We start from the raw sequence: 20,662 nt of genomic DNA on the forward strand, positions 1-20,662 counted from the left end.
CTTAGTTTCAGAATTTTCCACCAAGTTTTTAATAGGGGGCAAGAAGGGGATACCCAATGTGGTGTAGTGGATAGAGTGACTCAACACTCAGGAAGTCTGAGTTTAAATCCCTGTTCAGCCATAGAAACTCACTGAGGGTGTGGAACTGGTAAAGCCACTCCTTAAATATCTCTTTTATCTTGAAAGTCCTATTAGGATTGCTATAAGTTGGTTCCAACTCGATGGCACATAACTAGTAGGGGGAAACAAAATTAAAATCATAATGTAAACTGGCAAGAATGATAGTTTTTCTGATTTAGATAGTGGCCGATTTGAAGTGGAAATGTATGTTGGTAAAAAATTTGAGCCCTAACAGTTTTTACTGTTGTTTTATTTTACATGAAGCGGATTTTGGAGTGTCTGCTAAAAATACAAGGACAATACAGAGGCGAGATTCTTTCATTGGTACTCCATACTGGTAAGTATGCATTTTTGTAATCTTTTCAAAATGAATGCAACATAGAACCCTTCTTATATAGCTGTATATTTCAAGCCTTTTAAATAAGTAAAACTACAAAGTTGTTAAATTAGAGCATGTATAGGTTTTGTTAGCCATATCTTACATGTTTAAAATGTTGCTTATTGCAGATAACAGTTCTTAACCAATCTTCCTTTTTTCCTTTCCACACTAGGATGGCTCCTGAAGTGGTGATGTGTGAGACATCTAAAGACAGGCCTTACGATTACAAGGCTGATGTTTGGTCTTTAGGTATCACTTTAATAGAAATGGCTGAAATAGAACCACCTCATCATGAATTAAATCCAATGCGAGTTCTGCTGAAAATAGCAAAGTCGGAGCCACCTTCATTGGCACAACCTTCAAAATGGTTATTCTTCTCTTTTAAAATTTTCAAGTTCTGTCTTTGAAACAATTGGCAAAAAAATCATGACTGAACCACTGAAGTAAATGTTCGTTTTCCTAAGAGACAAATAGGAGGCATTTTAAGACTAGTTTGACTAGAAGCATCTTATAAGTTAGATGCTAGCTTTCATTGTGCTCTTCTGAAAGAGAATCAGCAATAGCTTGTTAATAGTCTGTTAATTTTATAAGGGAAGTAGTGCTCCATAAAGAGCAAGATTTTTCTTTTGACGTACTTGCTTTATCTGAAAGGCTGACATAGATCTCATCATTTTTATATCAAAATAATTGCAAATGGCCTGATCATTAATATCTATGCGTTGTCTTACCTACCCTGTTCTTATCCCAGCAGATCAGTGGCTGTAATCCTTTTGGTGCAGTCTTTCATGTGTGTAAGACTGATTGGAGGGAGATTCCTTCCCTCCCATGTCTTGAGGCTCTCAAAGTCTTCCCCAGGATGAAAAAGATGCCTAGGGATTGTTGGCAGGTGGAAGACTTTGGGATAGCAGTCGAAAGCCTCACTGACAACCATCAGCCTTAGATACACAGAGCTGCACCAAGACAATTGCAGCCAGTATATGACACTATATATATAAAGGAAACTAAAGAGAATGACATCACCTAGATTGAGTGCAGCTTATTGATTTTATTTGCTTTTCTGCAGGTCATCTGATTTTAAGGACTTCTTAAAGAAATGTCTGGAAAAGAATGTGGATGCAAGGTGGAGCACTGCTGATCTACTGCAGGTGTGAAAAATATGTTGAGATATTTAGACTGCTATCTTCATTTATCTGTTGAGTTAAGGAATGCACTGAAGTTGTAAATGAATTAAAATGAACTTAATATGGCCAAAATCTTTTTTCCCTTCCCACCCATAGTACAGTTGCAGTTGTCATGGTGGCTAATTAACAAGGTGCCAATTAAAGAATAAGTGCCTCTTTAAATAGCTTCAATTAACTGTTGTAATTTTCATCATTGCACTGATGCCCGTGTTAAAAAACAATATAATTTTACTGTAGATGTGTAACTTTGGGGGATCTTTCCCATCTAACATTCTTCTTTGGAGAAATAGAAATCTAAACGTATTGGTTGTTCCACAGACCTGCTTTTTCAACTAAGCAATAATCAGAGAAGGTAACAGTGTGTGGTTTTAAAAACTCTAGTGAGAACTGTTAAATTTTTTAGCATAGAATTAGTAAGTGAGAAGTAACCTTTCATTTTAAACACGTCATTAAAAGAGACAAATGCCTACTGGGGTTAAACAGGTTTTGCTCCTTGCCAGAAAGCAAGCAGAGATAAGGCCAAACTTAGTGGCCTTATACTTCTCCTTCAGTAGAATGCTCCAACTTTTTGGTGCCATAGTGGAGAAAAGTCTTTCACGTGTACCCGTTGCCAAGCTGTGTGGGGACTTGGAGTGGGACCTGTGTTGGTTAATGAGTGTTCAGCCAGGTTTGAATGAAAGGATTAATTTGGCCCTTGTATTTTAATGGTTCAAGTTAGTGTTTTGGTTAGTATATTTAGTATATAAAGTAGCTCCCATATTTGAAAACATAGCTTGTAAATTGGAGAGGTAGGTATCTGAAAAAGGAGATGAAAATAGTGGACAAATCTCTCCCCCCCTTTTTTTTGTATGGTCTGTTGAAAAACATTGATGTCAAATAGTCAAACGTTTTGAATTTTAAAAATCAAAAGATCAGTCTGGATTTGCTGCAGAAAGGAGAAATGTTCTGATAAAATATCTTGAACGTGCACCAAGCCCTCTGAATCCCAACCTTTATTTGCTTTCTATTGTTCTGGAAGCTCTAGCGCTTAGCCATTGCCTTCATAATTGTTAAGAAGCTATCAGAATTAAATGTGATTTATCAGGGAAATACAAAGTGGTCTTAGTTTGCTACATCAAAAGCTTCATTTTCAGATGTGAATTTGAGCATAATAATTTTAGAAGAGGTAGCTGTGTTACTCTGTGGTAGCATATCAAGCACATCAAAAAAAAGAAAAAGACAGAAATGTCTACTTGGCACTTCAAAGACTAACTGCTATATTTTAATGAGCGTTTTCGTGGAGTTCATTTCCTCAGTTTAATAATACACTGAAGATTTCTGTAACTGAACATGATGCTCTTCTTCCCCCTTCCCCAATATGGCTTTAGCATTCATTAAGGCAAAAGGCCTCTAAAATGAGGCCAAACAAGGAGAATAGTCTTCCAGGGGAAAAAAAAATCTGTGTTTTACCCATCTGGTGATATAGAATAAATATAAATAGACTTAGAAGCCAATTAAAAGGTGAAAAAAACCTATGAACTCAGTGGTGCAGATAGCTGGCTATGGAGCCAGAGTTCAGTTCCCCACTGTGCCTCCTTGACAGGGGCTGGATTTGAGGATTTGATGATCAATATGGCCCTTTCCAATTCTGAAGTTGTAAGATGATGATGATGATGATGATTTTAAAATGTACTTAATACATCCTTTTATTTTGGATGGGAATGAGGGAAATCTATCCTGGCTAAATATCATGTTGTTAAATGGCATTCTGTGTTGATTATTTGAATTTGTGTGCATTTTTGACAGCATCCATTTGTTACTATAACTTCCAATAAACCAATCAGAGAACTGATTGCTGAAGCAAAGGCAGAAGTTACAGAAGAAGTAGAAGATGGAAAAGATGAAGATGAAGAGGAGGAATCTGAAAATTCCCTGGTGAGTTAAATCAATACTTTAAAGGAAAAGTTAACATACTTCTCAAATTAATGCCATGAGTTTGACTTATTCCTATTGGATAAATAATTTAGGGACTATGAGGTGTATGTGTGTCTATCTGTAGTACTTTTTAATTATCTTTCTCTTGAATAGGGCTCCCAGAGTAATTTTCAACAAAGTAAAATTATTAAAAACAGATTTAAACCATCCAAAAATACATTTAAATGAGATCTAAGCATTCTCTAAAAGCCTTTTTTTAAGCCTCCCTGGAAATCAGATGCCCTTTAGAACAACACTATTTAGCTGCCTATCTAGAACATCAGATAGGAAATGCAAATAAAACTGCAGAGTCATTACTGAAGCTATGAGTACATAACACTTTATTAAATGGCATATGCAGAAGGGTGGATAGATTATATTTACCGTATTTTTTGCTCCATAAGACGCACTTTTTTCCCCTCCAAAAGGGGGGGTAGAAAGTCTGTGCGTCTTATGGAGCGAAGGTGGTGACTTCACCCCCACTGGCCCCATGGGGGGGGAGCATCGCAAGGGTCCAAGGGAGCCTTCTAGGAACCTTGTGATGCTCCCCCACGGGGCCAGCACGGGCGAAATCGCCAGCTCCCAGGACTTTTTGAGAGGCTTGAAAACCTCTCAAAAGGTCCTGGAAGGTTGCTATTTCGCCCGCGCTCGCCCCGTGGGGGGGGGTAGCGTGGCAAGGGTCTGGAAGGCCCCCTCGGACCCTTGCCACACTACCCCCACCCCAACGGGGCCAGCGCGGGCGAAATCACCAGCTCCCAGGACCTTTTGAGAGGCTTGAAAACCTCTCAAAAGGTCCTGGAAGGTCGCTATTTCGCCCGTACTTGCCCCGGGGGGGGTAGCGTGGCAAGGGTCTGGAGAGCTCCCTCGGACCCTTGCCACGCTACCCCCACCCCCCCCCCCCACAGGGCCAGCGTGGGCGAAATTGCCACCTTCTGGGGGCTCTTCTGAAGCTTTCCAAGGCTCAAAAGAGCCCCAGAAGGTGGCGATTTTGGCCCCTCTGACCCCAGGGGGCAGGGTGAGTCTCTAAAGGGTCCTGGAACACACTCTAGGACCCTTTGGAGGCTCACCCTGCCCCCCCCCCACCGGGCTAGAGGGGGCGAAATTGCCACCTTCTGGGGCCTCTTCTGAAGCTTTCCAAGCCTCAAAAGAGCCCCAGAAGGTGGTGATTCTGCCCCTCTGGCCTTCGGGGGGGGGGCTGGGCGAGCCTCCAAAGGGTCCTAGGTTGCGTTCCATAAGACGGACCTCTCCATAAAGCTCACCAATTTTTAGGAGAAGAAAACAGATTTTTTTCCCCTGTTTTCTTCTCCAAAAAATTTGGTGCGTCTTATTGAGAGGTGCGTCTTATGGAGCGAAAAATACAGTATATACTGTATATTCTGGCACACAAAGACAAGGGCAGGATTCAAAGAACCATGAGCATAGTTTCATTGACCAATGAGATGTTCCTACTGTCTCCTTCCAGTCACAACACTTTACATATTTTAAAAATCACTTCTCTGAGCACCAAGGGTCTCATCAGCATGTTATGAGACAGGGGGCTGTAGCTGTGTATAGGACCATCAGTGAAACACAGAGACTCCACCTTTTCACTGAAAGGATTGCCTGACTCTTGAACAACATATGCTACAGTTGCAAGAGCCAGGGACTGTTGAAACACCTGGTTCATGATCTTGAAGAAATGTTAGAATCAAATGTATATCATTTATCGATTGACTTGACTTGTTTTTATTTGTATACATCCCCATTAATGCAAAGCACTATTCTGGGCTGTTTGGAGCATAATAAAAAACCCAACAACCAATGAGATTAAAAGTAAAAATAGTAACAGATACTACAAGAGGCCTAATTTCCAAATAAAAGGCAGGATGCGAGGCATAGAAATCATAAAAATTGCGTTGAAAGGACTCTTTGTAAAGCAGCATCTTCAAAATCCTTCTAAATATTAGGAAGGAGAACCAGGTGCAGCTCCATTGGAAGCTGATTCCAAAGTGTTGGTACCACAGCAAAGAAAGCCTGGCTTCTCGTGGTTATTTCCTGGCCTCCTTGTGTATATGTCATAATATATGCTAACTTCTTTTCTCTGATCTATTTAAAAAATGTGTCTGGAGCTGATAAAAAAGTTTAGAGCAGATTTGTTATTTGGTCACAATTGCAATAGTTGGCCTTGTCCAGATGTCAAATGTAGTACTAATTCTTACACATTTTAATTGTAACTAATAATATTTTCAATTAATATTTTAGCAGTTGCCTACAGATAAGCGAGCCTCGTCTGACCTCAGCATTGCCAGCTCAGAAGAAGATAAACTTTCACAAAATGCCTCTATCCTCGAATCTGTTTCTGAAAAAACAGAGAAATCATCCATAGAGGGAGCCAGTACCAATGCACTTGAAAGTGAAAAAATGCATACCAAGCCTGACAGATCTGAGAAAGAGAAATCTACTGGAAGCACAAGTGACACCACACAGGAAAATAATGAAAAGCTACAGAATGGGTCTGCATTACTCCATGAAGAAAAGGAAGCAAAGAAAAATGGAGTTGAAAAGACTCTTCCAGATGTAAAATTTAGTGAAGACACTGGGTTGCAGAAAGAAGGAAAGGAAATTGATGCAGTAGTATCTGAAAATAATGTTAAACCCAACGTGAACATAGAAAAGAAAGATAACTTTTCAGATGAATCAACTATTGAAGATAAACAAGAAATAAAACTCGAGACTGCAGGTAGTAGCCCAGAAATTACAGAACAAATCTTAGCAGATACTGGTTTTAAAGAAGAAAAAGAAAACACAACTGACATTCAAGAAGATAAAGCTGGGGAAGAAAGCCCCATAGAAGGAATTAAAGAAATTAACAAGTTGCAGGATGATAGCAAATGTGAAGATAGTGGCCTGAAAGAATCTGAAGGTCAGAGTTATGAAGTCACTTCTGGTACTGAAACGTCTTGGGAGGCAGATGCAAATAAATCAGTTGATGATCTGCGGAAGCAAATAAAAGAAGATACTAGTAGAGCTCAAGAGACAGATAATGGTGATGAAACGCTGACTGCAAATGCAGAGAAAGTGCCTGGAAGTGCTCCTTGTGAGACAGCAGTTTGTATTTCTGAACAGGGGGAAGTCCCCTCTGATCCACTCCCTGTTGTAGGGGAAAACAGCATGATAGATTCTGATCAGCAACTAGTTGAGAAACTCATTGTAAACACCTCAGAAGAAACAGAAGTCACAGTTCCAGAAAAAGTAGAAGGTCTAGAACAGAAGACAGTAGAAAGCAACACTAAGCATGCTCAAGAAGCAAGAGGAACTGAGGAAAGCAGCAGTCAACATGAGGGTAAAGTTGCAGAACTTGAAGATAAATTACAAAGCAGAGCTGGGGAAAACCACAAGAATAACATTCAAATAGACACAGGCCTTGCACCAGTTTCCTGTGATACACAAGTTAAAAATAAGCCTGAAAATACTGCAGTCAAGCAACCGCATGAATGTGAACATTCTTCAGTACCCAATATTAACATTAGCCAAGCAGAAAATGAGGCAGAAAATAAATCAATTGATCAAGATAATGTTGAAAGCTCCCGACATCTTGATCCTGCAAGCTCTAAAGAAAATGATACCGATTCAGGCACTGGTTCTGCAGCTGACAATAGCAGCATTGATTTGAACTTATCAATTTCCAGTTTCCTCACAAAAAACAAGGAAAGTGGATCAATATCTTTACAAGTAAGCATCATTCATTATAACTAACGTTGTTTCTAAGATTCACAGCATAAGCCTGCAGGATGTTGACACAAATATAAATATGCAAGATTTCTTGGTTGATGACAGAAATATTGAAAAAAAATTAGGACTGTAATTCAGTTCAGAAATTTCCATATATCTAAATTTCTGAATTCCTTTTGCTTATGCATGCATGCACAGTCAATCCTTGTTGCCAAGAATATTTTTGAATTTCTATAGTTATACAGTGACTTTGGGGGGTTTTCTGGGCAATTAAGATCTAGCCAGAGGGCCCTCCTGAAAGAGCCATCCCTCAAGGAGGTAAGAGGGATGGCTTGTAAACAAAGGGCCTTTTCAGCAGCTGCCCCCAGATATGGAATGCCATTGTGAGGGAGATTTGTCTGGCACTGATGTTGATGATGTTTTGGCGCCAGATCAAAACCTTCCTGTTCCAGAAAGTTTTTAATTGAAATAATATCAACTGTGGGTCCTGATGGCAATTTTTAGAGCACTGTATTTTTAATTGTAATTGTTTTATCTTTTTATTATATTCAGAGACCTTTGGGTAGTGTGGGCAACATGTAAGTAAGTAAGAAAGTAAGAAAGTAAGTAAAGTATTTTCTTAAAAACTTTTCCTGTATTTTTCCTAACATTTTTTATTCAGGAAACTAAAAGACACAAGAAAACTCTAAAGAAAACTCGCAAATTTGTTGTTGATGGTGTAGAAGTAAGTGTGACTACATCCAAAATAGTTACTGAGAGTGATGCTAAAAGTGAAGAATTGCGATACCTTCGGTGAGTTGAAAAATATTTATTCGAAATGAGACAGAATGTCTATTTTGGGAGTTAAAAGAGCTTCTATATGGATGGTGTTTAAATTCAGTTTTTATCATTTTTTGTGATTAGATTATGGTTTAGGACAGTGGCGGCAAACCATTTTGGGCTCGTGTGTCCACACTGAAAAAACAGACAAAAAACTAGCGGGCAGCGGGTCGTGACAGTGGCGGAACTGGAAGTGGTGGTGGAAGGGAGAATCCAAGGCACGGAGGTGCCTCGAGACCCCACTCCGGATCCGCCGCCAGTGCCAGCTGCTCTGGATGCACCTGCCGAAGTGCCAGCACCCTGGCTGCAGCCACCTTCTCAGGTTTGGCTGTATGGTGGGGGGGGTAGTGATCCAGCGACTTATGGATTGCATGCCAGCAGAAAGGGTTCCGCATGCCAGCTGTGGCATGCGTGCCATAGGCTCACCGTTTCTGGTTTAGGAAAAGGTTGTCTTGATTTTTTAACTACTTGTTGAAAAACTGTTAATATATATATTGAATTATTTTTATCTTGTATGTTGTGAGCCACCCAGAGTAGACTATGTCTAGATGGGCGGCATATAAATGCAATAAGTAAGTAAGTAAGTAAGTAAGTAAGTAAGTAAGTAAGTAAGTAAGTAAGTAAGTAAGTAAGTAAGTAAGTAAATAAATAAATAAATAAATAAATAAATAAATAAATAAATAAATAAATAAATAAAATTAACTATTCAAAGTGAAAAGTTCATTTTCCTTCAGATGCTAAATATACAGATGCAAAAGTTTGCATTCTGTCACTTTCTTTCACCTCTGCAATATTATTTTCCTCATTTTTCAGCCGTCAAGAATTACGGGAGCTACGGTTGCTCCAAAAGGAAGAGCAACGTGCTCAGCAGCAGCTCAGTAATAAACTACTGCAACAACGAGAGCAAATGTCCAGGCGCTTTGAACAAGAAATGACAGTAAGGTTCATATATCTCTCCCCAACACATACCTTAGTACAGGGGTCCCCAACACCCAGTCCATGGCCCGTGCCAGGTATGGCAGGACCGGGCTGCAGAGACAGATCCCCTTCCCCCCCGTGCACCCCACATGCATGGCCTGCCCAACCATGAGCGCACTTCACCCACCCATGCATGCGCAGGAGCACGACCCGCCCATCCGCGAGCGTGGCCCACCCATCTGCGCAAGCACAGGGGGGGTCCCTGTCCACCTGTCAGTACGGGTTGATCCCCCCACGCATGCCCCCCCCAACCAGTTCAGAAAAGATTGGGGACCACTGCCTTAGTATATATTCTCTAAAACCATGGGTACATTATAAAACACACAGGTCTTCTGGGTCATGCCCTATATATAATTCTGAAAGCTGCTCTTTTGAAAATGTGTTGGACTTTATTAGACTCTTCTAAATCAAAAATCATTTATGATCATTAGTATAGATATAGAACAGTTATGTTATGTAATTTGTCTTCAGAACTAATGACTTCAGTGCTTATGACCTGGACCTGAATTTCCAATTGTTTCTGGTATATTGTACTATGTATTTCTCTATGTATATCTGTAAAATGGATTTTTTCCTAAGTTTCAGGCTGTAGTAGTCTTTCATGTAAGATGATACACAAACATATATTATTATTTACTCAGACCCTTGCTACTCTGCACAACCAATAAACTTAACTCTTCATAACATTTAAATGTAATGAAATCTCTTTTCAGAGTAAGAAACGTCAATATGACCAGGAGATTGAAAATCTAGAAAAACAGCAGAAACAAACAATAGAGCGATTAGAACAAGAACATACGAACCGTCTACGTGATGAAGCAAAGCGTATTAAAGCAGAACAAGAGAAAGAATTGTCCAAATTTCAGAACATGTTGAAAAACAGAAAAAAAGAGGTAAAATATATCAGTATAGTTTTCGGGGGGGGGGGGGGCATTATGGGTGATAGTTTGGTATCTGCATTCCTATTAAATTCTGAGTGTATAAAACAAAAGGGGGTGGCATGTTCCTACTAAAGGAACAAGAACTATAAGTAGATGCATTATTTTAATAATATTTTAATAATATTTGAGCACTGAAATATTAAAGAAATTATGTGCAATTAAAATATCAGCCTTGTATATAAGTAAAAAAGTCAAAACAGCAGCTTTGAATGTTTTGTAAATTTTAACAACAGCTTTGAGTTAATATTTGTTTTCAGTACCTTGATTACTTTTAAGTTAAAACTTTAACATTTGTTTAGAACAGTAAGAACTGTTATGTAATCAAGGCCTATAAGTGGAAGGAAGTTTTAAAAGTGCTTTTAAAAGTAGAGATTTAGTAGTGAAAATTGCTGGAAACAGTTGTGAATAGATATAGCACACATATCTCTTCTGTATATGTAGCCAATTATTGAAATAATGTTTACTGTAGTGAGCTGATGTGAAATCGGAACAAAAGAGGATGAGGAGAATGGGTATTCATCCAAAAGATATTACAGGAGAATGTTTGTATTTTCCTGCATATGAAATGTTATTCTTTAAACTTATAGTAACTTACATATTTTGGCAGTATATGTGAGCCCTGTGGCACAGTGGTTAAACTGCAGTACTGCAGTCAAGACTCTGCTCATCACCTGAGTTTGATCTCAATAGGTTCAGGTAGCCAACACAAAGTTGATTCAGCCTTCCAAGTTCATTAAAATGAGTAAAGCAAAGTGTTCTTCTTATACACCAACCCATAGTACTTAAAACACTCTCTGACCGGTTTATAAGCTATACATTGCCCCCTCACTGGCTAGCTGGGTGCTCAGTTTACTGACCTGTGTTAACTTTGAGCTAACTACCTGAGCCCTGGATCAAACTCAGATAATGAGCAGAGTCTTGAGTGCAGTGCTGCAGTTCAACCACTGCACCATAAAGCTCCATGAGTACCCAGTTCACCGGGGGAGGGAGCAAGTTATTGTTTACAGAGTTATGTTGTGAACTACACAAAATTATCTAGCACTGTGGGTGGTATAGAAATTGAAACAACACCATAAAAGTGTGTATAAACCAAAAAGTGATTTAATTAATTTTATGCGGGTAGGTTTAGAAGTCTGTCCCATGGAATAGAGCTCTGTAGATACTTCATAGATACAACCTAGTCATGTAGTTACAACCCAATAGATACAACCCAGATTCATTTAAAACACCACCAATTTGGCATTTCTTTCTTAAACTGGAGTAGAGGCAGCCGTATTTGGTTTGAGTGTTGGAGAAATTGACTACACTATGAAATCTTTTACTTTTCAGTTGTGGCAAAGTAAAATAATTAAAAGGCCACCTGATAATTCCTAGTCAAGTCACCAAATTTGGTGTAATATATATGATCACAGATTTCTAAACCCCCTGCTATCAGATTTTAAGAAACATTTTAACAGTGCCTTTATGCTATGCATTATATATGTATGTATGTTTGTATGTACACTGCATAGCATAAAGTTTTAAAGTTTCAGGATATAATGTGTAACTTTTCAGTGATGTTTGTGTTTTAATGTGTATCATACTGATTTCTTTCTCTTACCAAATTTCTTGCATTTTGAGTACTGGTGATTGGGTCTTAGGAGGGGAAGCTGGTGAAGAGGTTTTATGAAAGCGATCTCACTAATAGAAACAAGAAAAGCATGTGGTGATTTGGGCTTTGTTTTCTGTGGTTTCTTCTAATCTCAAGCAGCCATTTAATCTTGGATACTTATGAGCTGTTTAGTTCTTTTGAAGTAACAATGATCTTGAGAACTGAATCTTTTCTTCATGAGAGTATGAAAACACAGCACTCTTTGATTATCTGTTGAATCAACATTATCAGAAGATTATTTGATTCCAAACAAATTGTCTTTCAAGGGTCTTTCAAATTCATACCTTCCTGAAACATCTTATTTATCTTTGTACTGTGCAAACATTTCTTTTGAGATGGTGATGGCTTTCCTGAAAGCTACCCTTTAGACAACTGTCTTGGCTTAGATATGACATAATGCCATCAGTTATTGTTCTGTTGTAGTAGTGTTAATTTAAATAGCCTGCTATTGTGAGGCTTTTGCCAACGCAGTAAAATCCTTTCTGTTTTCACTGTAAGGTGATTTCTGTTTTTATTACTATCTTAATTCTTTGCAGATATTTCAGAAATTGCTTATGAAAACAATGCATTAATAATTGCATGCTGAAACTAATTTGTAATATTCACTTAGCACATGCACTCTTTCTAGAATTCAGTTAGCATTTCCTTTGTGCATGTCTGCTTCCTCCATCTACTTTCTACCAAGCAAACTATTCTGACTTTGCATGCTTTCTCTACACCTCCCAATTGCTTGACCAGCTCCTCTCATATTCATCATAAATGCTTGCTGTGGAGAAAAAAAGTTATTTTCCCCACCTTCTGCATGCTTGTGCACTGTAGGTTTTTAATGAAGTGGAGAAAGCACCAAAAGAGCTGAGAAAAGAGCTCATGAAACGCAAGAAAGAGGAGCTTACTCAATCCCAGCATGCTCAGGTAACTGCAGCAGCTTCATGCATCTAAAACAAAGCAGCTTTGTTCGCTTAGCTTTATCCATTTCATAGCACTGGCTTGTTTTTCCTTTTGAGTGTGTATGAGATTTGTTCGTAATGATTAACTCTTCTTAAGACTGCAGTTCAAAATGTTTGCTATATACTCAGGTGTGCAGTGCATTTGCTGTATGAAATAATGTTTATTTGTACAATTGCATACGAAGTCATAACAATTGAATCCGTATTATGAAATGACAGAGTCTTTGTCAGATGGAGTTAAATAAGGTACTATAATGCATACTTGATTGCATGTTAGGGTTGACGAATAATATTAATCCTGCATGTGAAAGTAGTAAATATCATTTGGATTACTTGCATTTCGCCACATCCTTTGTGGTTAAATCTTTTAATTCCAGACAGTGCAGCTGATGCTAGGGGTATCCATGTCGACTGTTCACCAAATGATCCCTATCTTCCAAATACCAACAGTACCAATGCAGCAAATATATTGTGGATTGATTCTGCTGCTTGAATCAAAACATATGGAATATATATGGTTCTGTGTGAATAAAAGTGGTACAATGAAGCAGGCACAGAAAATGGTATACATTTAGGTTGAGCTTGCTATGCAGACATGGAATCCAAGATAAAATTAACTTCTGAAATCCAAGAATACTTCATATGTACAAGGAGACTGAATATATATATGTCTATAATCAAAGCAGATTCTGAATCAGTTACTTTGCATGTGAGAAATAGGGAAGAAAGGAGAGACATAGGTAGACCATATAACTCCCTACTTTAAATAGTAGCTAACACTATCAAAAGAGCCAGAGTGCATGTACATATGGAATGTCCGGAGTGCAGGGAGAAAAGGGTATCCAAGGTACTAGACAGACAATCTCAGTCTCAAATTGTGCAAAGCAGTCTTCTCTCATGCTTACAGCAGAATCCTGCTTTTGGTAGGCATTGTTGTTTACAGCAGTCTAACCTTCCTTTGAAACACTGCTGTCTCTATTGCAATGTTTGCTTCTCTTACATCTATGACTTTGAGGAGTTCTACCTCTGGTCAGTATTGTATCACAGTACAGCTGTATCATTGCAATCCTAAATCTGTTGAAGAAAACATTAGTACCTTGAGACAGAGGGCCAGTACTGAAGAAGTAATCACTTCCAGCTCTTGTTTGACTTTGCAGTTTGCATCTGCATTATTAATATACAGTGGTGCCTCGCTTAACGTGTGCTCCGTTTAGCGACGAAACCGCATAGCGACAAAGATTCTGCGATCACAAAAGCGATTGCATTACGATGTTTTAAATGGGTTTTTTTTTCGCTTTGTGATGATCGGTTCCATTTCGATTACCGATCGACGCAAAGCAATTATTTTTTAACAGCTGATTGGTGGTTCCAAAATGGCCGCCGGGTCAAAAAAATGGCCGGCCGCTGTGTTTAGGGACGGATTCCTCGCTTAAGAGGCAGCGAAAATGGCCGCTGTATAGAGGATCTTCGCTTTAAGGTGTGTTTTAAGCCCATAAGAATGCATTAAACAGGTTTTAATGAGTTTCTATGGGCTTTTTTAAATCGCATAGCGAAGAAATGGCTTAGCAGCGATTTTTGCTGCATGGATTAACGTCGCTATGTGCGGCACCACTGTACTCAAGTTTGCTTCCATAGCTTCACTACTACAATAAAGTAGGTATAAACAGAGCTTTAGAGATGTTATGTCTTTAAACTAGGATAATTCCATTTAAATGTCTCCTTATCAATCTGTAGGAAGGAGCCATCCTGCAGTTTGGATGAGTCCCCTCTGCCACTGAAAAGCATAATTAACTCTTCAGAAGATTTAAGTTTAATCTGCATGGATGTAGCTTCTTCTCCAGAGCGCTGGAAAAGTAAAGCAAGCTGCTGGCATGAAGCCTTCGAATTTTTTTAAGTGATGCACTGAATATTCACTCCCCAGTACACACTTTTTTTCCCATTTCCTTGGCCACTCCATAGCTCAGAAGTAATTAATTTGCTAATATCTTGAAGTGGCTGTTTTATTAAGCCAATTCACAACATTGACAAATTAAACTAGAGGGAGGCTGTGGGTGGATCAGATTGGGTCACTTGAGAGACATATGCTATATGGATGTGAGGATCACATTAAATGGCATACCAGACCTCCTGCCAACCCTGTTTAACCCAATCAGCCCATTTATTCTCACGTAAACAAGCCCTCAGTCCCCATTTAACCTCCTTCACATTTTTATTTTCAGACTCCTTTCAATTAAAATAGCTTTTTGGTGGCATTAATATCTGCTAAATAGGTTTTGGAATTGGGTACTCTATCTGGGAGAACATCTAGACAGAGATGGACCCCAGATAGTCAGGTTGCATCTCAATCCTTCCATTATCCCCAAAATCTCCCAGTTGTCTGAGACAAAGGGCTGCCAGTAACTGGGCACCCTGGGGAGAGACATTCTGATCTATAACCTCAAAGATGAAATTTGAAACTGCTACCTCAGAACTAACCCTGCACCCCCATTTTGGAAATTGCTTTAAACAGAGGGGGGAATTTGGGTTGTATATCTAGTCATTTTTTTGTTTTTAATTTTTGCAACCCCCCAGCTCCGTAATGCTTAGTCTCATGAAGACATTTGAGTGCTAGCTTCCGCTTGTGATATTTGAGTGGTATAATAAAGTGTCTCCCACCATTGTCATCTTCTACAATTCTTGCCTGTTTTAGCTTGCCAGGAAATGAACCAGGGGATGAGCCAGTCTGCATAATCTAAACTAATGTTTTCTGGAGAGTTAATTTTGCTTTGCCTGTGTGTCAAAGGGGAATAATGAAAACTGCTGGGTGTCCCCTTCCTTGTAAATGAGAATGGCCTTTTTCCATAATAAACAATGCACCATTTTAACGAGGTGGTTTTTCAGATTGAATCCCTTAGTCATTTCACTGATATTTGGCATTGAAATGTATGATCTGTGGTTATGTTCTGACCTGGGAAGTGCATTCTATTCTGCTCCACAGGGGATTGCTCAGGTTATGATTCAGTCTTTTCAGTTGTCCTCATGTACCCTCTTCAACGCAGTAATGCAGGATGTAAGTCCAACACACATGCCAAAATGGATATTTCTTCTGTAGTGTTAACTTGTTTTCTGCTTTTTCTGACATACATGTGCTGAGTTATCTCTCCTACTTAAAACTGGTTTCTAAAAATGTGCTCATATCTAGCGATATGGTTGTGATGAATATACTGGGTGGAGTTGATTTTCTGCACATGTGTGAAACTGAGTTCTATGTTTGTATATTTTGTGTGCTGTGAAACTTGGCATTTCCCCAGAATGCTTCTTGGTATCATCTGGCAGTGGGTCTTCCCTGTTCCACTGAATAAGAGGCAGCCAATCTAAATTTAGACTCATGGAGCAAGGAACACTCTAGTGACATTCTTCTTCTGTGCTTTAAGTAGTACTGTTCAAGCCTTCTTCCTTGGTGTTCTCTTCTTCCTCAGAGTGGTAGTTAGGCTTTAAGTGTTGATGGCAGAAGTAGAATTTTCCCCACATTTCCCTGCATGTTTTGCTTTGCAGTTTTTTTTTTCTGAAATGACTTTCCATTATGTGACAATTAAAACAGTAATCTTTATTTATGCAGTAGATAATCTTCTTCATCAGCACTGCAAAATTTCATTTTAAAAATAAATTTTACACTTTTTTAAAAAAATTAAATAACTGTATAAGTGGTCACAAACCTAAAATCTTCACTTCACCATTCCAATTGACTTTGTATACAAAAATATAGAATAGGTATGATCTTGTTTTTTATTTAGGATAGTATTACTGTACGGCACATAAACTGTTATGTTCCTCATAAACTGTTATGTTCCTCATATTCATTTTGGCTGTATAAAAATAAAATCTAGCTCCTTGACTTGATAAAATTGCTGCTTGACAGCTTGATCTTGTTTTGTCAAAGCTATTCAGCAGATAGTTTCTTTTCAGTCACTTGCTCATATTCCAGCAGTACTAACTCTTTTTTCTCTCAGTGCTGTTCTCTAGCATTGTGATATTGGTGAACTACTTTTATCATAACAATATCTGCTGGTCAGCAGCACCTGTAACTGCTAAGCAGCTTGCAGTTTATATATTTAGTGGTATCTCTGATTTAAGAATGTCAGTACATTGTAAATTGGATGATGATTAATTTCTGCTGACACCCTTTAAATTGCTCCAAATAAGATAATAATTGCAAAATATCTATTCTGTTACTTTCAGACACATTTGAAATAATGTATGTTTGACACTTCCTAACTCCATAAAGATTTGATCACTCTGCACAATCCAGACATGTTTTTAAGTATCACTGCTTTTCATGAGTGAGAACTTAATCTTTAAAGCATTTAGCTTTGACTCGGATAAACTCTGTATTACGTCTCACATTTCTAACATACTCACTCATAAATAGATACATACATATTTTACATGTTTCAACAATTTCAGGAAAATAGTAATACATTCAAGTCTTACACCTGTGCAGAACTACTATCCAAACGGTCTAGAGCTGAGTCATTTTGGCAGCAAAACCAGCCTCTCTCTCTATAGGCACTTCTGGGTGGCTACCCTCAGTTGTTTTCTATCTATCACATGTGAAACATCTAATGGAGCATTCTGCTTTGTTGGTCTCCCTTTTGCTGAGCATTCTCGCTCCAAATATTTTTTCATCTTTTTAATAGTGTAAGTAATTCTCTTTCATTTCTTGTTCCCCCTTTCACCCCAAAACCAGAGTAATTACTTTGTTGTTTGGTTTCTGGAAGTCTTAGTTCAAAAACTGTGAGACTTCTGGTAGAAAAACTGCTAAATCTGGCAGGCACACTATGTACTTTTTCAGACTTGGCAGGGCCACTTGGTGCACATGTGCTATATACCTCCCATCACTTTACCAAGCAGGTCCTCCAGTGCTATCAGTTGAAACTTGGTCTACAGGTTTGCGGGGGATTGAGGTACAGATCAGACTGACCAGTGCTGCCTGTTAACACCCGGTCAATACAACACCTGTGTGCATTCAATTTGTGCTCCAACACATGTACAAAAGAAAATCTAGAAAATGGTGAGAGAATACTATTGAAGTAGTCATAGGCGAAAGCCTTTGACTGTGTGGACCACAACAAACTATGGCAAGTTCTTAAAGAAATGGGAGTGCCTGACCACTTTATCTGTCTCCTGAGAAACCTATATGTGGGACAGGAAGCAACAGTTAGAACTGGTCATGGAACAACTGAGTGGTTCAAAATTGGGAAAGGAGTACGGCAAGGCTATATATTGTCCCCCAGCTTATTTAACTTATATGCAGAATACATCATGCGGAAGGCTGGACTGGAAGAAACCCAAGCCGGAATTAAGATTGCCGGAAGAAATATCAACAACCTCCGATATGCAGATGATACCACTCTGATGGCAGAAAGTGAGGAGGAATTAAAGAACCTTGTAATGAGAGTGAAAGAGGAGAGCGCAAAAACTGGTCTGAAACTCAACATCAAAAAAACTAAGATCATGGCCACTGGTCCCATCACCTCCTGGGAAATAGAAGGGGAAGATATGGAGGCAGTGTCAAATTTTATCTTCCTGGGCTCCATGATCACTGCAGATGGAGACAGCAGCCCTGAAATTAAAAGGCGCCTTCTTCTTGGGAGGAAAGCGATGACAAATCTGGACAGCATCTTGAAAAGCAGAGACATCACCTTGCCAACAAAAGTCCGAATAGTCAAAGCTATGGTTTTCCCTGTCGTGATGTATGGAAGTGAGAGCTGGACCATAAAGAAAGCAGACCGCCGAAGAATTGATGCCTTTGAATTGTGGTGCTGGAGGAGGCTCTTGAGAATCCCCTGGACTGCAAAGAGAACAAACCTATCAATTCTAAAGGAAATCAACCCTGAGTGCTCACTGGAAGGACAGATCCTGAAGCTGAGGCTCCAGTACTTTGGCCATCTCATGAGAAGAAAAGAGTCCTTGGAAAAAACCTTGATGTTAGGAAGGTGTGATGGCAAGAGGAGAAGGGGACGACCGAGGATGAGATGGCTGGACAGTGTCTGCGAAGCAACCAACATGAACCTGACACAACTCCGGGAGGCAGTAGAAGACAGGAGGGCCTGGCGTGCTCTGGTCCATGGGGTCACGAAGAGTCGGACACGACTAAACGACTAAACAAACAAGTCATATTCTGGTTAACTTATCTTAACCTTGTATTTTTTATTTTTTTTTAAATCTGTATTTCATATATGTCTATAGTTTTAAATTGTGCAGTGCTCTCATATGAATAAAGAAAGAATGTTCAGCTTATAACAAAAGAATTTGGTTCCCTTAGAAGCTATTTGGGTGAGCTTTTGTGGAGTATAGTCCACTTCCTCAAACATATGAAGCAAAATAGTTAGGCGACAGGTTTATTATATTCTTGAGAGGACATGGTAAGACGTGAGAGCCTGGGAAGATGAGAAGGAGGGTGTCAATTACATTGATAATGGGCTTTCAAAATGACCATAAGACACACTTTTTCCCCACAAAACAGGGGGGTGGAAAGTCTGTGCATCTTATGGAGCGAAGAAAACAGATTATATGTTCCTGTTCTCCTAAAAAATTGGTGCGTCTTATGGAAAGGTGCGTCTTATGGAGCGAAAAATACGGTATATCAAGAGAAATAACTTTTTTTGTTACAACTGTAAACAAGACTGGATGAATCTAGAGTATTTATTTATGTGTATCATGTGTGCCAGAAATTCTTGGGCCTTATTTAATCCTTTCACTTACATTGGAATCTGTGTCTATAGCACACTTCATGTGCTTCTCTTCCAAATCTTCATAGAATAATAGAATAATGAAGTTGGAAGAGGCCTATAAGTCCATCAAGTTCAGCCCCCTGCTTAATGCAGGAATACAAATCAAAGGATATCTGCCAGGTGGTTGTCTAAGTTTATCTTGAATGCCTCCAGTGTTGGAGCACTCACCATCTCTTGAGGTAATTGGTTTCACTGTCTTACTTCTCTAACAGTTAATACGTTTTCCCTGATATTCAATTGAAATCTGGCTTCCTGTAATTTGAGCTCATTGTTGTGTGCCCTGCACTCTGGGATGATTGAGAATCAATCCTGCCCCTCCTCTGTATGACAGCCTTTCAAATATTTGAGAAGTATTATCATATCACCCATCTGTCTTCTTTTCTGAATGCTCAAAATGCCCAGTTCTTTCAGTCTTCCTTTGCAATTCTCTTCAGAACAGTCATTCAGAGATCCATAACAGAATATCGTTGGAGAGTGAAATATTCCGAAACTGGTTTCTCTGGGTTCTGATGTCAAATTTATGTCCCTTTATTCTGTTGAGTAGAGATTGTCCTTTTTGCCGTATGAAGAATGTAAAGGGGAGCCCTGGTGGTAAGAGATGGGTAAGATCACATTCGCAAATGTGAACAAGTTAACAAACCCTTGACATTGTGGCTGATGTTGTTGGGGCCTGTAACAGCGCTGCGAGAAAAAATGTGAGGATAGAATTGGCATCGTGGTGTCTGGTTCCTTTCTCAGTATCTGAAATATATGGTCTATTGTAGGTCACTAATTGTTTAAATTTGAGGGAGTGTCTATAAGCAAGTGCAAGCTGTCCTCTTTCCAGAGTCTGGAAAGGGAAGAAGTTGTCAATAGTGGATTGTAAATCATTGATGGTACATTTGGGTGATCTTGATTGGGAACTGCAGGTGACTTCTCAATGATACTGCATCATCTTCTCTTTTAGCAGAATGTTTTGGGATGCCAATTGTGTCCTGTCATTTTATTTTTCCACTTTTTAAGTGGGTATTGTCATTTAAGAAATTCCTGCAGGGCAAAGAAGCAACTATTGTGCTCCATTAGTTTGAGCAAGTAATGAATTGTAATAAATGGAAGCTCACACTGAAATAAATCTGGTAGTCTTTAAGGTGCCACAACTCTTTTTTTATTTTTGCTATACATGCTGAAACAGATTAACATGGCACCTCTTGGAAGACTCCATCTGCAAGA

At 39.0% G+C, this 20,662-nt stretch overlaps 1 protein-coding gene across 4 annotated transcripts in view; it reads left to right on the forward strand.

The window, feature by feature from the left end:
- SLK (STE20 like kinase) overlaps positions 1-20,662 on the forward strand; it is a 72,955-nt gene that overhangs the window by 35,315 nt on the left and 16,978 nt on the right. Inside the window, exons 6-14 of one of the 4 annotated variants that reach the window (XM_020788942.3) lie at positions 385-457; positions 672-866; positions 1,563-1,644; positions 3,466-3,594; positions 5,875-7,344; positions 8,006-8,136; positions 8,977-9,100; positions 9,855-10,034; positions 12,553-12,645. In XM_020788942.3, coding sequence (XP_020644601.3) covers positions 385-457; positions 672-866; positions 1,563-1,644; positions 3,466-3,594; positions 5,875-7,344; positions 8,006-8,136; positions 8,977-9,100; positions 9,855-10,034; positions 12,553-12,645 — 2,477 coding nt within the window. The remainder of the gene's footprint in view (positions 1-384; positions 458-671; positions 867-1,562; positions 1,645-3,465; positions 3,595-5,874; positions 7,345-8,005; positions 8,137-8,976; positions 9,101-9,854; positions 10,035-12,552; positions 12,646-20,662) is intronic. The other 3 variants (XM_020788944.3, XM_020788945.3, XM_078389471.1) reach the window with 3 other exon arrangements.

The sequence above is a fragment of the Pogona vitticeps genome, chromosome 3 (genome assembly GCF_051106095.1).
Source record: "Pogona vitticeps strain Pit_001003342236 chromosome 3, PviZW2.1, whole genome shotgun sequence".
In the NCBI taxonomy this organism is placed as follows: Eukaryota; Metazoa; Chordata; class Lepidosauria; order Squamata; family Agamidae; genus Pogona; species Pogona vitticeps.